This window comes from Pristis pectinata, chromosome 9 (genome assembly GCF_009764475.1).
Source record: "Pristis pectinata isolate sPriPec2 chromosome 9, sPriPec2.1.pri, whole genome shotgun sequence".
Lineage (NCBI taxonomy): Eukaryota > Metazoa > Chordata > Chondrichthyes > Rhinopristiformes > Pristidae > Pristis > Pristis pectinata.
In genome coordinates this window covers 37,665,785-37,682,721 of record NC_067413.1, presented here as the reverse complement: position 1 = coordinate 37,682,721, position 16,937 = coordinate 37,665,785, and the positions used below count along the sequence as shown (strand labels likewise).

At 42.3% G+C, this 16,937-nt stretch overlaps 1 protein-coding gene across 1 annotated transcript in view; it reads right to left on the bottom strand.

Annotated features, from left to right (window-relative positions):
* Positions 1-16,937, bottom strand: part of ofcc1 (orofacial cleft 1 candidate 1) — a 118,585-nt gene that overhangs the window by 12,459 nt on the left and 89,189 nt on the right. The window contains exon 6 of the mRNA XM_052023530.1: positions 4,040-4,149. Coding sequence (XP_051879490.1) covers positions 4,040-4,149 — 110 coding nt within the window. The remainder of the gene's footprint in view (positions 1-4,039; positions 4,150-16,937) is intronic.

Sequence of the window (16,937 nt, the reverse complement as noted above, 5' to 3'; positions counted from 1 at the left end):
CTCTGTGTAAAAATCTTGCCTTGCACATCTCCTTTAAACTTTCCCTCTTTCTCCTTAAATGCATGTCCCCCAGTACTCGACATTTTTACCCTGGGAAAAAGATTGACTGTCCAGCCTACCTATGCCTCTCATAATCTTATAACTTCTACCAGATTTCTCCTTAGCCTCTGACACTCCAGAGAAAACAATTTGTCCAACGTCTCCTTATAGCTCATATTCTGGGTGACCAGAATTCCAAACAATACTTGAAGTGCGGCCTAACCAAGGTTTTAATATAGTTGCCACATGACTTAATGACTCTTATACTCAATGCCCTGGCCGATGAAAGCAAGCATGCCATATGCCTTCTTTACTACCCTATCTACTTGCGTGGCCACTTTCAGTGAGTTATGGACTTAGACCCCAAGATCCCTCGGTACCTCAAATGTGCATTTGTTTTGTGCTGATAAAATACACGCAACCACATTCAGTTTCTCCCTCGACATGATGCATACAAAAGTCCTCAGAGACTTGACAAGGTAGTTATGGGGATGATGCTTCCACTGGATGTGGTATCTGGAACTAGGGATAAGAGCCTTAGAATAAAGGCCATCATTCAGAATGCAAATGAGAGGAAGTTCCTTCACTCAGAGGTTAGTGAATCTTTTGGCACTCTCCATGAATGCTATGAAGATCCAGACATTGAGTATATTCAAGATAGAGATAAATAGATTTTTAGAGAATAAGGGAATTAGAGTCATAGAATCATATAGCACATGAACAGGCCCTTCAGCCCAACTGGTCCATGCCGACCAAGATTCCCATCTAAGTTAGTCCCAATTGCCCGCGTTTGGCCCATATCCCTTTAAACCCTTCCTATCCATGTACCTGTCCAATGAAATCAAATTCCCCAAGGAATATGGGATTCATACATGAAAGTGGTGCTGAGGTAAAGAGTCAGCCACATCCTATTGGATGGGCTGAATGGCCTGCTGCTGCTTCTATCTCTTTATGTTCTTGTATTCCTATGTTAGCACCACTCTCACACAATATAAAACTACCATTCACCATTTACAGATTGTCCACAGTCAACGAGAATGCTATAGGCTTTTACGGATACGATAATCTTTAGAATCTAATTACTCCTTCTTGCTATGCTTTCATTTACGCATTTACCTTGGCTAATAACATAATTTTACAAGGAATCAAATAAAATTAGAGAGTCATTGACATTCCTAGCGGCAGTAATGTAAAATGGAAGCCAGCAGTTGGAATTGCCATAGGCTTTCTTTACCCTCAAAGATGCTACAAACAGGGTAGTGTTGACATTTATGAAAACTAAGGTTGTTCAGAAAAAAAGCATACAACCAAAGTAAAATATTCCATGACTCAAAAAGCTAAAAATATTTGTGACAAAACATATATTTAAGTTAATCTGTCATTTCAACACATTTGCATTTGTTATTTAAGAGCCAAAGAAATGTTAGCAAGAATAGGCCATATGGCCCCTCAAGGATGCTCTACCATTCATTAAGGTCATGGCTGATCTAATTATGGCCTCAGCACCACGTGATTGCTCCACACACTCCTTGGCTCCTTTACAGTCCAAAAATCTACATTGGACTTGAATAGCTTCAATGTTTTGGCTTCTGCTGCTCCCTGGGTAGAGAATTCCACAAATTCATCACCCTCTGAAAAAAAAATCTCATTTCCATCTTCCTTTCCCCTGAAATTATGCCCCCTGGAGTTAGAATTCTGCCCATACGGGAAACATCACTGGCTCTCAATCAGTAAAACCACTGTTCGTCCACACTTGCCATTGGTTACAAGCTCCTCCATGGCACGCTTGGACGTTTTCCCTCTTTGTGCGCTCCGGTTTCCTTCCACTTCCCAAAGGCATGAGGATTGGTAGGTTAATTATTTATTGTACATTGCCCCTAGAATGTAGGTGAGTGGCAGAATGTGTGGGGAGTTGATGAGAATGTGGGGAGAATAAAATGTAGGATTAGTGTTTTTCTTTCTATCCATTCAAGGGATGTGGCCTTCTCAGGCTGAGCCAGCAATTAATTGCCCATCCTTAGTTGCTCTTGATGGGTGCTTGATGCTTGGCATAGACTGAGTGGGCTGAAGAGCCCATTTTCGTGCTGTATGTTTCTATGATGTCATATACATCCGTCATGTCCTCTATTTTCACTGCTCCACCACTGTGCCATGCTTTCAGTTGCCCAAGTTTGGAATTCCCTCCCTAAACTTCTTGACCTCTACCTCTCTATCCTCCTTTAAAATGACTGTAAGACCCATTATCTGACCAAGACTTTGGTCACCTGTCCTCATAACTTCAAAGAGACCTTGTAAATACAAATTTTTATTGTCATGTAATGACTTGTTTGGCAGTGTTCTTATCTCGTTCAACCGTGAGCAAAACCATTACAACATCCTTTTCTAAGAATAACTACCGTCTAACTTCGTGCAATTCTACTAAGACACTTGGTTTGAAGTTTCATTGCTTTGTTCTGCTGTTAAAACCCTTTGTCCCGGTGAGCTTCCTGCATTTAGTGAAACCATTAAGTAATGCAAAAAACAAATCAGAGGATGAATTTAATCACACTGCTGTTAAATTTGTAAACTTACTGCAGAGAACCATGCTGACAGTGGCTGGTGGTTCTGAAGAGAGTCACTGGCATTCAGCCATTTGAATTGATAAATCTTGATCTTACAAGGACACACAGTAATGGTGCATTCAGACAAGTCTTGCCCCTACATTAACCTGGTACAAAGGTAAACTTTATTTTAATTATTTTAATTTAATCTAATATTTTTTGATAATTTCTTTGAGCTTTTATATGCTATTAATTAAAGAAGTAACTTTTTTATGTCTATTTATTTACTTCAGTTTCAGTATTTCTTGCCTAAATGTCGAACACATTCAAAGCCTGTTAACCTCATTGTCAGCTTTGACAGCTGGCAAAGCCCCAACCCTACCCTGCCCTTGCCTGCAGTCAAATGTCCAGTGGGGGTTTTGGGGTAGGGCCACTGCATAGTGCTGCCTGAAGCCCAGTGGTTGGTCGAACCTTGTCACCTGACATCTGGGCAGGAACAGGCAGTGAGTCTGGCCCGGATGAGTAGGAAAAATGTGGGGACCTTGGAGAGCGGGTCCAGTTCAGCTTGATTCCATGTAACATAGGAGGAGGCCTTTTGACCCATTAAATCAGTGCCTGCACCTAGAGAAATCCCATTTCCTGACTAGTTTTTCCCTGCTGCCTATTCTCCTTACAGTCCCATCAACCCTTGCTAGATTCTACCACTTACCAGTGCATGAAGGGAAAATTACAGTGGCCTATTAACCCACCAACCCGCATGTTTTAGAACATGCATGGGAGGGAAACGGAGCACCTGAAGGAAGCCCACAAAGTCACAGGGAGAACATGCAAACTCCACACAGGCAGCACTAAAGGTCAGGACTGAACTCGGAGTGTTGGTGCTGCAAGGCAGCAGCGTTACTAGCAGCACCATTTTGTCATCATTCTATTCATTTCTTATTTTGTTTAGTTTCTTATTTTGTTAGTTGTAGAGTCATGCTGCACAGAAACAGGCCCTTCGGCCCACCGTGTCTATATTCACCATCAGGTACCTATCAACAGTCAGAGACTTTTTCCCCAGTGTGACAATGGCTAACACAAGGGGACATAATTTTAAGGTGATTGAAGGAAGGTATAAGGGGGATGCCAGGGGTAAGTTTTTTACACAGAGAGTTGTGGGTGCGTGGAACGCACTGCCTGCAGAGGTTGTGGAGGCAGATAAATTAGGGACATTTAAGAGACTCTTAGACACATGAATGATAGAAAAATAGGGGGCTATGTGGGAGGGAAGGGTTAGATAGATCTTAGAGCAGGATAAAATGTTGGCACAACATTGTGGGCCGAAGGGCCTGTACTGTGCTGTAGTGTTCTATGTTCTATGATACTAATCCATGGTGTAATGACAATAGCTTCCATGAAATGTATTGGAACAGTTCACTGTGTTCTGAGATGCTACATATGCACTGCATGATGATACTCACATCTTCCTCTGCCTCTCTCGGAGCTCTGGGGGCGTGGAGGATTGCTTTCCAGTGTCTAGCCCGCTCACTCGCTTCTGCGCGAAATGTGCACTGTTTTCAGCACCGAACACCTGAGAAGAAGGAGAACATCATTTAACTTCTGGAAAGTTAAGCCTGACTTTAATATCTCTACCAGCCCCTCACAACTGCATAACTGTAACCCACCACAGTTGGCATAAACCGGAGGATGAAAGGGAGGAAGAGGTAGTGAAGGAGAAGAAGGAGGTGGAGGAGAATGGAATCATAGAGACATGCGGCACAGAAGCAGGCCCTTCACCCCACCACGTCCACGCTACCCGTTGTACCTAACTACACCTGCATTAGGTCTGTAGTCCGATAACTTGAAAGATCAGGTGTCCGTTAGTCACTATGGATGACTCTTTTTTCCTCACTTATTCACACTGTTCCCTGCTCCCTGCAGGCAAACTGAATAAAATGCCTGGTAAATCTGATAGGAGTCTGATCCTGGACTGAAAGAAGCACGGTTGTCACGTGTAAAATTATTTGCCTGGTTACATCAGCAGTGGTGTTCCTTAGGGTTGAGCCTCACGTTAAAGCTTTGAGGTCTCTTTGAACCAGCTCCCCTGTGCTGTTACCTGCATATTCACACCTTCCTCACCCCATTCACATCATTAACTGAAATCTTTGTTCATTTATGGGAGCTTGGCATAGCTATCAAGGTCATCATTTATTGCCCATCCTGAATTGCCCTTAAGAAGGTGATGCCGAGCACTTTCCTGAACCTCTGTTGGCCCTCTGGTGAATGTGCTCCTACAGTACAGTTGAGGAGGGAATTACAGGGTGTAGATCCAGCAATGATGAAGGATGTCCTCTTGTACGATAAAATGGACTCTTGACCTCACAATCTACCTTGTCATGGCCTTGCACCTTATGGTCTGCCTGCACCGCACTTTCTCTGTAACTGTAATACTATATTCTGCATTATGTTATTGCTTTTCCCTTGTACTACCTCAATGTACTGATGTGATGAAATGATCCGTATGGATGGCATGCAAAACAAAGCTTTTCACAGTACATGTGAGAATAGTAAACCAATTACCAATTATCAATATTTCCAAGTCAGGATGGTGTACAACTTGGAGGGTAACCTGCAAGTGGTGGTATTCCTATGCATCCACTGCCCTTGTCCTTATTGGTGATAGAGTTCATGGGTTTGAGTGGTTACGTCAGAGAAGTCTGGGCAAGTAATTGCAGTGCATTTTGTAGATGGTGCACACTGCAGCCACACTGTACCAGTGGTGGAGGGAACGAATGTTTACAATGGAGATGGGCAGTCAATCAAGGGGGCTGCTTTGTCCTGGATGATGTCAAGCTTCAGTCAGGGCTGCACTCCTCCAGGCAAGGATGGTGGAGAGGCTGGGGGGGTGTCAGGAGGTGGGTGACACATTGCACGACACCCAGCCTCTGACCTACTGTTCTGGCTGCAAGTACGTTTTTTATTGCACCTGTGCATACATGTAGTTGTGGATAAGGCAATAAACTCAACTTTGACTTCGACTTACTGTTCTGGCCAGAGTACTTATGCGGCTGGTCCAGTGGGATAACTGTGGCATTATATTTAAACAAGGCTCTAATATTTAAGATGGACAGAGCATTCACATCCCACTCTCAGGTACTCCCCTTTAATACTGATATTGACTGGTAGACTACGCATTCATGCACAGGAGAAATGATCTGAGCATGTCTCAATGGCAGAGACATTATTAGATGGGCCACACAAATGGAACTGACAGCTAGCTCCACAACACTGAAGGCAATATTAGGCAATATTTATGTTATGTAAGTATGAATGAAGTCCACGATGAAGAAGAAAAATGCTAAAATATTTCTTGGGTATCAACTCTGATTACAATGTGTGGAGAATAGAATTGTCACACGCTTCAATGCATAGTACTCCTTTGAAGTTGGAACTTAGATTGTGATTCTGCTGAGGCATTTTAGAAAAAAAATTTTCAACCTGCTTCCGCCACCCTTTCTGGAGCTTGCCGCATGAACAATTCTCCTAGTGTCTTCTGTCGTTTACCTTAAATCTTTTTCCACTGGTTACTGACTCTCCTGCCACTGGAAACAGCTGTTTTTATTTTTTTTCTTTGGAAACTGCTTCAACCTCTAACAAATGGGTGTCTCAGTAGCACAGCTAATAGAGCCATTGCCTCACAGTGCTAGAGACCTGGCTTCAAGCCTGACCTGGGGTGCTGTGTGCGCGGAGTTTGCATGTTCTCCTTATGACCGTGGGGGTTTCCTCCAGGTGCTCCAGTTTCATCCCACATCCCAAAGACATGGGTGTTGGTTAGTTAATTGGCCATTGTAAATTGTCCCTAGTGTGCAGATGCGTGGTGGAACCTGGGGGAAGTTGATGAGAATGTGGGGAGAACAAAGAAAAGTGGGATCGACATAAGATTAGAGTGGTTGATGGTCCGAAGGGCCTGTTTCCATGCTCTATGATGCTATGACTCTAAACCTTCAGTTAACCTTCTCTTGCTATGGAGAACAAGCCCAGCTCTTTCACCTTTCCACAGAAGTTTTGCCCCTTGTTGGACATATTAGTTTATCAACAGCTATTGATAAGCTGCAATATACTTGTAGAAACAGGAGAGCTGCCATCAAATTGGCTGAAGGATTCTCACAGATGGCAACTGTTAACATCTTACAGACTGTGAGGTAAAGACCAAAACACTCACGTTAAGATTAAGACAGAAGCTTAAACACCACAAACTTTTTTAAAACAATTACTTTAAAATATGTTATTTTTTTAAAAATATATTTATCTATGGGAATTACGATCAAGAAATATAGCTTTGTTTAAGAGTCAGAGAACTTGCTGAATAATAATTACTGTTCAGTAAGCTATTAAATATGAGATTTTCAGGGTATTTTGAGCAAGGCAAGTTCATTAATACCTGAAATTCATTTTACTTTAACTGACTTACTTGCAGTGGCAAAGGTTGCACAGATTGTGCAGGAGTGTCACACCACTAACACAGCGCCTCTGGGAGATTTGTGTCAAACTACGCATGTGCAGAAGTCCTGAAGTTGCTGCAGGTTTCACAGTGTTGATGGTGGATCTGCCAGCTTCACTAAGTTACAGATACAGAATCCAGGCCTAAGACATCTGAACAACATCAACACAGCTTCTTCCCCACAGCCACCAGGTTCTTGAACTGACCTGAAAAACCTTAATTCTTCCTCGGACTATATTTCCCCCAACTTGCACTAAGGTTGTTATGTTATTTTTGTTTGTTTTGTTGTGTAAGTTATGTAGAATTTATGTTAATTTTAGCTTATTTATGTTTGTCACTTTTGTAATGTACTGTGCTGGTACTACAAAAAGCTATTTTTCATGGCATTTATACCCTGGGTGTGTATGCCCATGACAATAGACTTGAACTTGAAATGCTCATCTGAACGTTCTGCTGAGCAACAACAGCCACCCATACTTTTTGCTGACTTGCCTCTTCCTAGCCTGGAGTGAGTTTTCTGGAATTAATTCCCACAAGAAGGCTGGCTCCCACCTGAGTTACAAGATCGATCCGGGCATATGGCCTTTCAAGTGTAAATATTAGGCACTACCAATGGAAATGCATTGACAGCTGGTTAAGCGCACTCCTCCAGTCTTACCAGCTGTCAAAGAGAATGGGTGTCTGTGAATATCTCGGAAGAGCATACAAAAACTAAATTTAGTATACTTTAAACTCTTTTAATTCTGCTAAAAAGTTTTAAAAGATTAAGTATTTAAGTACACTAAAAAACAATTAAATAGAAAAATTCTATCTTATTACAAAGAAAAATTCTGTCTTACGGTTATCCTTCTCCCTGCAAAGTCAGAGTGTGATTGGGAAAAATCCCACAAAATGCATGAATTCCAAACATCCATGCAGCTCCAGAGGTAAATACCAGTAGTTCTACATGGAACGGTCAGGAATTCTGCAGGGATTTGGTCCTTAGGATAGATTTTGATGTTATATTGATGTTGGCACATGAATTCATATAAAATAGAAACATAACAGTTGGTTTCTCTCATAAAGCTGGTTTCCCAAATGTTAGACTATTATCAGATATTGATTGTTAAATATATTGTAAAACATTACAAAAATCTTTTTGCATGAGCCAATATTATTAGCTGCCTTGTTTGGCTCCATTGATTTATCTGGCAAAGAACCACACCGAACACAGATTTAACATTTAGTAAATTTTAACTATGCAATTCCCTAAATTTATCATTAATAAACCATTGATTAGTGAATGTCACTTTCAATAATCCTCCCCTTTCACTGAATAACATTTAGTTCAGTGAGGTGAGGAAGTGACCCAAAACTGGTGTTACATATTGATCAGAATGCTTCTTTTTTTTTACTTTAGCTAATGACACACAAGTGTTCATCAGTTTTTCGCACTAAAGTTATAATTTGTTGCAAGATTAAAATGTCCTGAGCAGGAAGCATTGCTCTGGTGTGCCAGCATTGTAAAAGGTTACCCCAGGCAATTCTCCTCCTGAGCTTTTTAAAGGTATTGACTCTGCTGTTGTGCTAATGAGAAAGACTTACATTTCTGTAGTGCCTACCATATTCCTTTCAGAATGCCCCAAAATAACTTACTTTTGAACTATTGTAAATGAAGAAATGTAGCGGTCAACTTGTGCACAGCAAGCTTCCACCAAAAGTAATGCAGTAATAAACAGATAATCTGCTTTAGGAACATTGATACGAGCATCAGGAATTAACTAGGACATGGGTATAACTTCCCAGTCCTTCTTTGACAAAATTGCTGGGATACTTTTATACAGCCTGAGAGGGTAAGAGGGCCTTTATTTATTGTCTCATTCGAAAGTCTGATATGAAGGAAGGTAGGAAATCAAAATACTGCAGATGCTGAAATCCTGAAATTAAAACAGAAAATAATAGTAGTGTCTGTGCAGAAAGAAACAGGGTTACGTTTCAAGCAGATCGACTCACATCAGAACTGGAAGAGTGTGAAACCAAGTGTGATTTAAGTTGCAGAGAGGTTGGGGTGAAGAGAACAGGGGGAATGTCTATGATATGGTGGAGACCAAGATTGTCAAGGAGATACAACTGCTCTAGGGGCCATCTAAGAGAGGGCGATGAATGCTTGTTAACCAGGGGTCCGTCTGGAGGAGTGTATCTTGAGAGAGGTGAATGAGGACAGTAGAAAGAAAAAATGTAATCCTGGAAGTGTTAGTCGTAGAACACAGCAGTCCGTGGAAATTTGAAGTAAAAGGGAATAATGAAAATACTCAGCAAATCCGGTAGTGTCTGTGGAGAGGGGAAAAAGAGTGTTAAGGCCAGAGATTGTCATCCGGTTATAACATTAACTCAGTTTTTCTCTCTCCACAGATGCTGCCTGATTTACTCAGTATTTAAGATAGATATCTTTATTACATGCACATCGAAACACACAGTGAAATGCATCTTTGCATAGAAGGTTCTGGGGGCAGCCCGCAAGTGTCGCCACGCTTCCGGTGCCAATATAGCACGCCCACAGCTCCTAACCCGTACGCCTTTGGAATGTGGGAGGAAACTGGAGCAACCGGAGGAAACCCACGCATTCATGGGGAGAACATACAAACTCCCTACAGACAGTGGCGGGAATTGAACCCGGGTCACTTGCACTGTAATACACTAACCGCTACATTACTGTGCCGCCCTATTTTCAGCGTTTTCTGTTTATGTGAAGGAAATGGAAGGAAGCAGATTTCCTTTTGATCACAATGGGCTTTGGGCCTTAATTCACCTGAAATTGGTATAAAAAAATTTAGAAGCCAAAGTAAATCTCGCACACATCTAGTTTTCACAATCTCTTGCTCAAATTGAAAAAAAAGATCAATCAAGAAGTGGGTCAGAATGAGCATGGAGCGAATTGGGCAGGACAGGGTAGATGCAGAGACAAGGTTTCCTCTGACTGGGTGTTCTGTAACCAGGAAGGATCACTAACTCAAAATAGGACTGAGATGAGGAGTAATTTCTTCACCCAGACAATTGGCAATGCATGGAATTCTCTACCCAAAAGGGCAGTGGAGGCACAGTCACTGAGTTTATTCAAGACCCCTTTGACTTGTGACTTGTGATGTGGTGGACAATGAAGAAGGTTGTCTAAGGTTACAACAGGACGTAGAGCAACTGGGAAAGTGGGCCAAGAAATGGCAGATGGAATTTAACTCAGACAAGTGTGAAGTCATGCATTTTGGGAAGATAAACCAGGGAAGGATATACACAGTAAATGACAGGGCCCTGGGGAGTGTCGTAAAACTTAGAGATTGAGGGATACAATTACATAGTTCCCTGAAAGTGACGGGACAGGTAGACAGAGTGATGAAGAAGGTGTATGACATGCTTGCCCTCATCAGACAGGGCACTGAATGCAAAAATTGGGATATCATGTTACAGCTGTCCAAGAGATTGATGAGACTGCACTTAGAGTAGTGTGTGTGGTTCTGGTCACCACGCTATAGGAAGGATATGATTGAGCTAGAGAAGGTTCAGAAAAGGTTCACAAAGATGTTGTTGGGTTATAAAGAGAGACTGGATAGACGAGGACTGTTTTCCCTGCAGTGATGGAGGCTGAGGGAGTGACCTTATAGAGGTTTATTAAATCATGAGGGGTATAGGATAAGGTCTTTTTCCCAGGGTAGGAGAGATTAAAACTTGAAGGCATGGGTTTAAGATGCGAGGGGAATGATTTAAAGGGGACCTGAGGGGCAAGTTTTTTCACAGAGGGTGGTGGATATATGGAACGAGCTGCCAGAGGAAGTGGTAGAGGCGGGTACAATTACAACTTTTAAAAGACATTTGGACAGGTACATCAATAGTTAAGTTTTAGAGGGATATGGGCCAAATGTAGGCAAATGAGACTAGCTCAGGAAGGCACCTTGGTCGGCCTGGACTAGTTGAGCCGAAGGGCCTGATTCCATGCTGTATAACTCTATGACTCTATGACCCTTGCTTTCGTTTCTAACGTTTTAACGCTATTGGAAGTTTATACTATTGTGCTGATTTGTATGTTTTGCAAATACTGGTTCATTGGATGGAAAAACATGTTTTAAAGTTTTGAATGCATTTTTTCCAACGCAATAACAAAACTGATTACAGATACCCCAACGTGACTCCCAATTAATGAATAATTTAGAACCAATTTGCTTTCTGGTGATGTATATAAGACAACAAGTATAGCACCAACATAAAACCAGAAAATGCCGGAAGAACTCAGTGAGTGAGGTAGCATCTGTGCAGAAAGAAAAACAGAGCTCGTCAGAACTGGGAAAAGTTAAGGGATAAAGAAGTTTTTAAGTTGCAGATAAAGGTGGGGGAGAGGCAGAGAGAACTAAAGGGAAGGTCTGTGATAGGACAGAGACCAGGGGAAGCGGAATGGCATATGGCCTTGTTGGCTGATAGAAAGTAGTAGAGGTTGCCTAACAACAAAAGGTACAGGCATTCCTGCAGTGAGGCCTAGCCTAAATACTAAAAGTGTCTCCAAACTGAGGTAGGTACCCATAGCCTTCTGACCCAGAGAAACAAGAGGGTTATCTACTGAGCTGGAACAGCCAGCTCTGAAGGAAATAATTTGCCAGGAAATCTCATGAGACAGTGGGTCCTGCTCTTGTTGGATCAAACATAAAAGGAAAGTACAGAACTTCCCCAAATGGGCTGTTGAATGTGGAAATCTCAGACTTACAGAGAGAACCAGGGTCCTGTCTTGCTGAGATTCCCCATCATTCCACCTATCTAATCACTGTGATTATAAATACTGTTTTTGCAATAGACCCATTTTCAATTGCACTGTTCAAATTGCATCAAATCCCCTCTCTTGAATATGTCCAGGGCTACCTTTTAAATCAATTATCTTTCTTCAAATGAAAGCTGAAATGCTCTCTGATTATACTGAGTGCTGGCAAATTGTGCACTTTATGAAATGTGAATAAGTTTTGAGCAGGAACTCAAAAGAGAAAACTGCTTCCCCAAAACTGGGTGCAATGTTGGGTACCATTATCAGCTGTGTCACCTCAGGGAACCGAAGCAGGAACATCACCCAGTACTTCTAACCTTGATATATAAGCAAGCTTTCTATACTTGGGTGACATTGCAAACTCGATGAAACAAAAGCGATCCATTTGATTCTTCTGATTAACTTCCATTCAAAGATTCTGACATGCTGATTTAATAAATCAAATAAATTAAACAATATTGATGAAATAGTGTTCACCTTACACCTCTTCCCCACAAAGTGGGCAGCAACCAGTAAGTAATTTAGTAATTCAACATGATCAATTGTATTTAATAAAACATGCTCACAAGTTCTCCAAAGTACAGTGTGATATGGATTTTCTGCACAGCATAATTTTCTAATGACCTTACAGTTAATGAAATATATATTGAGGTTTTCTTTCCATGTCATTGATGTGTATAATTAAAGGGTAAATAATATAGCCACAAATAATTTATACATATTCTGCCAATCACTGTAGCTTCCAGCAATTTTGTATCTTATTTAAAAAGGTTATTTGTATTCAAATATTAATATGTTCAATACTCTGAAGCAGGTTTGGGCTCACAGATTTTAAACTGCGTGCAGATGACTGGAAGACACCAGCCTCGCCGGTGTTTTGTGCAAAATAGGAAAATTTAAGACTGTTAATCGTCTCATGCCATATTGAAATGGGGCCAAACTTCCCCATATCCAAAGCGCTTTCCAGCCAATAATGGTCAGTTTTAAAGCATAGTCACTGTCATAATGCACATAACAACGAGAGTAAACTGTGCACAGCAACCTCCCAGAAACAGTGTTGTGAAAATGATCAGATGAGTAACACTGAGTGAGGAATGAGTCTCCTGCTTTTCTTCCAAACAGTGGGTATATGGAACGAGCTGCCAGAGAAGGTGGTAGTGGCAGGTACAATTACAATGTTTAAAAGACATTTGGACAGGTTCGTGGATAGGAAAGGTTTGGAGGGATATGGGTTCTTGTTTCTCAGCAGGCTGGGCCCCTCGATATATAAATCATAGATGGTCTTGACAGCACTGAGAAGCCCACACATGTCATGGTTATCTTTAAGTTGTGGACTTCTTGCATTCCTTCTACCCATCATCTGTTCTTAGGGCCATGGGTTTTCTATTGGCCTTGGCCTTGAGCTGCCCAGGGAGCTGGTTCTCGAGACATGATGGACCTTCAATCCAAGAATGTTTTGTATTTCTGGCTAATCAGCTCCAGGTCATTCTCATTGCACCAATCCTAGTATATTCTGGGAGTGAAGCAAAGAGTTTCTTTGCAGTTGTTAATTACAGTTGATGTCAGGGCAGTTCAGAGGCAGTTGACACTCTGCAGCTTTGATAGGTTGGGAGTCTTCGAGCTGTCTGTGAGGCATTGTCTGAGAAGAGGTTTCTCTGCAGAGTCTATGGGGCCTTCAACACTGATTTCCTTCTGGTCGTATTTCTGTTGTTGTTGTGCTGGGGCAGGCTGATGGAGATACAGGATGCAGGGTTTCAAAGCGAAAAGTCAACAGTTCCTTTCCCCCCACAAATGCTGCTCGACCCACTTAGTTCCTCCAGCAAATTGTTTGTTAATGGAGATACAGAACTGTTAGGCAGTGGCCATTCCAACTGATATTGCAACTTAATATGGCGTGGGTGATGTGGATTGGAAATGTCCCTATCACATCATATGCTTGGCTCTCTCATGAAACAGGATGTTAGTTATTTACAACTGGATCCTCGACTTCCTCATTAGCAGACCTCAATCAGTGAGGATTGGCAACAACATCTCCTCGCTGACTATCAACACAGGTGCACCTCAAGGCTGTGAGTTTTGCCCCCTGCTGTACTCCCTGTACCCACATGACTGTGTGGCTAAGCACAGCTCCAAAGCCACATACAAATTCAGTGACAACACCTCTGTTGTTGGATGAATCACAGGTGGTGATGAATCAGTGTACCGGAATGACATAGGACACCTGGTTGAGTGGCGCCGCAACGACAACCCTTCGCTCAATGTCGGCAAAACTAAAGAGCTGATCGTTGACTTCAAGAAAGGGAAGGAGGGCGAACATGCGCCAGTCCACATCAGCGGATTGGCGGTGGAGAGGGTCAGCAGCTTTAAATTCCTGGGTGTTAACACAGCAAATAACCTGTCCTGGGTCCAGCACATAGATGCAATCACAAGGAAGGCACTCCAGCATCTCTACTTCCTTAGAAGGTTAAGGAGGTTCAGCATGTCAACTTCTAGAGGTGTACTGTTGAAAGTATTCTGAGTGGTTGCATCATGGTTTGGTACGGCAATTTGAATGCTCAAGAATGTAAGAAGCTGTACAGGGTAGTGGACTCAGCCCATTACGTCACCGGCACATTCCACCCCACGATCAGCAGTATCTACATGTGGTGCTGCCTCAAGAAGGCAACATCTATCATCAAAGACTCCCATCCACCCTCTGGGCCATGCCATCTTCCTGCAGCTACCATCAGGCAGGAGGTACAGAAGCCTGAAATCCCACACCACCAGGTTCAAAAACGGCTACTTCCCTTCAACCATCTGGTCCTTGAACCAACCTTCACAACCCTAATCACTTCCTCAGTATAGCAACACCATGACCACTCTGTACCACAGTGGACTTTGCTTTTTTTTGTTCTAATTGTGTTCTTTCTTGTATAATTTTATATAATTTATGTTTTTCTTGTGAATGTTGTGGATCAGATGTTATGCCCTTGTGATGCTGCTGCAAGTTTGTCATTGCACCTGTGCACATGTGTGCTTGTGCACCTGTGCACATGTGTGCTTGTACATATGACAATAAACTCAACTTTGACAAGATCATGTTACAAGCATTTTGTAAGGAGGAGGACTCCTTTGGAATGAGGTTCCCTCCTCCGTCCTTGCTAATCGTGTTCTCCTAGAGGATTAAGAGAGGCAATGGAAAATCCTTCTTAAATTTGGCTGCCCTCAAAAATCTCCCTCCATCTTCCACCTGCTATATGATGGCATGCGTGACATGGTCTTTAACCAATGAGTCCACACCAGGTCCAATTTAACTGCAAAGTGTTGCCAAGCAAGGCTGCATCATCATCCCAACTTCAGTCGAACTTTCTTGCATGTCACCTCCCAACGTGCTTCCCTCTGGAGTGGAGTTAATCAACAAAATGGGAAACTGCTCAACCACTGTTGCCTCTGACGTCACTCTAAATTCAGTCACCAAGCCGCAGTGTGCAGACAGCGCCTGTGGGGGTGCATATCCCAAACTCCAAATCATCATCAACTTGTCCAGTGAAGCCTTCAAGAGAATGAGCCTTTTATTTAGCAAAGTAACAGTCCTCTATCAAAGGTTCAAGCTGTGCAACATTGCTCTCTGACAATAAAATGGGTTAATTGGCCACTGTAAGTTGCCCCTAGTGTGTAGGTGAGTGGTAGAATCTGGGGGAGTTGATAGGAATGTGGGAGAACAGAAAAATGGGATTAATGTAGGATTGGTGTAAATGGTTGGTGGATGGTCAGTGCGGACTCGGTGGGTCAAAGGGCCTGTTTCCATGCTGTATGTTTCTATGACTCTATGACAAGATTCTATAAAACATGGACCAGTCCCCGTATCTTGGGAACCACCCCTCAGCAAAGGCCAACACTGATGATGAAATTCGGGTGTCAGTGCTTCATTTGAGAGACAGAATCATAGAGTTGTACAGGTCAGAAATAGTCCCTTGGGCCCACCGTGTCAATGGCAACCATCACGCCTATCTATGCCTTGCTCATTCAAGAACCCATCCAGATGCTTCTTAAATGTTGCTACTGTTCCTCACTACCTGAGGAAAAGAGTGTTTGAAGATTCAAGAATTTGAAATGGCTTCAAAGCTCAAGCCCCTCCTGTGATTCCAAGACATGGTCTACCTATAGTGGGCACCTCAACACTATCCCTTCAAAAGTCTCCAAATCCATCAGCAGGATAAGTTCACCCTCTTCTAGACCAACAAACCCAACATGGAGGCTCTGATCGTGCTCAACCAGCTCTCGTTCACATGGTTAAGACCAGACTCCCAAAACAGGCACTCTATTCCAACTTTTGTCAGGCAGGAAATTAGCAAGCAGACAGAAGAAACGATAAGGTTGTTCTCAAAGCCTCCTTGAATACATGGAACATCCCCACCTATTCATGGGAATCCCTGGCCCATCACTGCTCAAGATAGGGAAGGGACATTCAGGATGGCATTGAGAACTTCAAGCCACTTTGTTAGGTACTCACAGAAGTCCAATGTAAATGGTGGTACCTTCCAAATTACCCACCTGCCTGTCCCATCAAGCACCTCATACACCACCTGTGGTAGACTCTGCAGATCCCATAATGGCCTCATCACCCACCTTAGAATGCACAGAGTGGAAGCAAGTCATCCTTAAACCAAAAGACTGCCCAAGACAGGAAGAACACCAATTAAAAAAAAAATCCACATTTGCAAAGACCAGAAAATGTGGACCATAGAATTAAGACAAAATAAAACTGGATGTACAGAAGCTACCATGTTATTCCTGCGAATGATTTGCAGATTTTAAAGATTTAAAACACAAATAGAAAATAGCCATTCACAGGAATAACATGCCTTCAACCATTGTCATCTCATCTAATGTTGCTGTTAAATCTTTCTGGCTAGATTTCAATTGACGAAAAGCATGTTCAGGCAAGCAATGCTATTTCTCAGTCTGCCAAACTGTATTTTGGAGAAAGACGTGAGAAAAATAGGTTGGTAGAAACAGGTGTTGCTTTGAGATGCGATGCAGTAGAAAGTTAAAACATGCTTGAATTACTCTTCGAACAAAATACATCAATTTCTTTTCAAAGTGTTTTCAAATAGGTGTG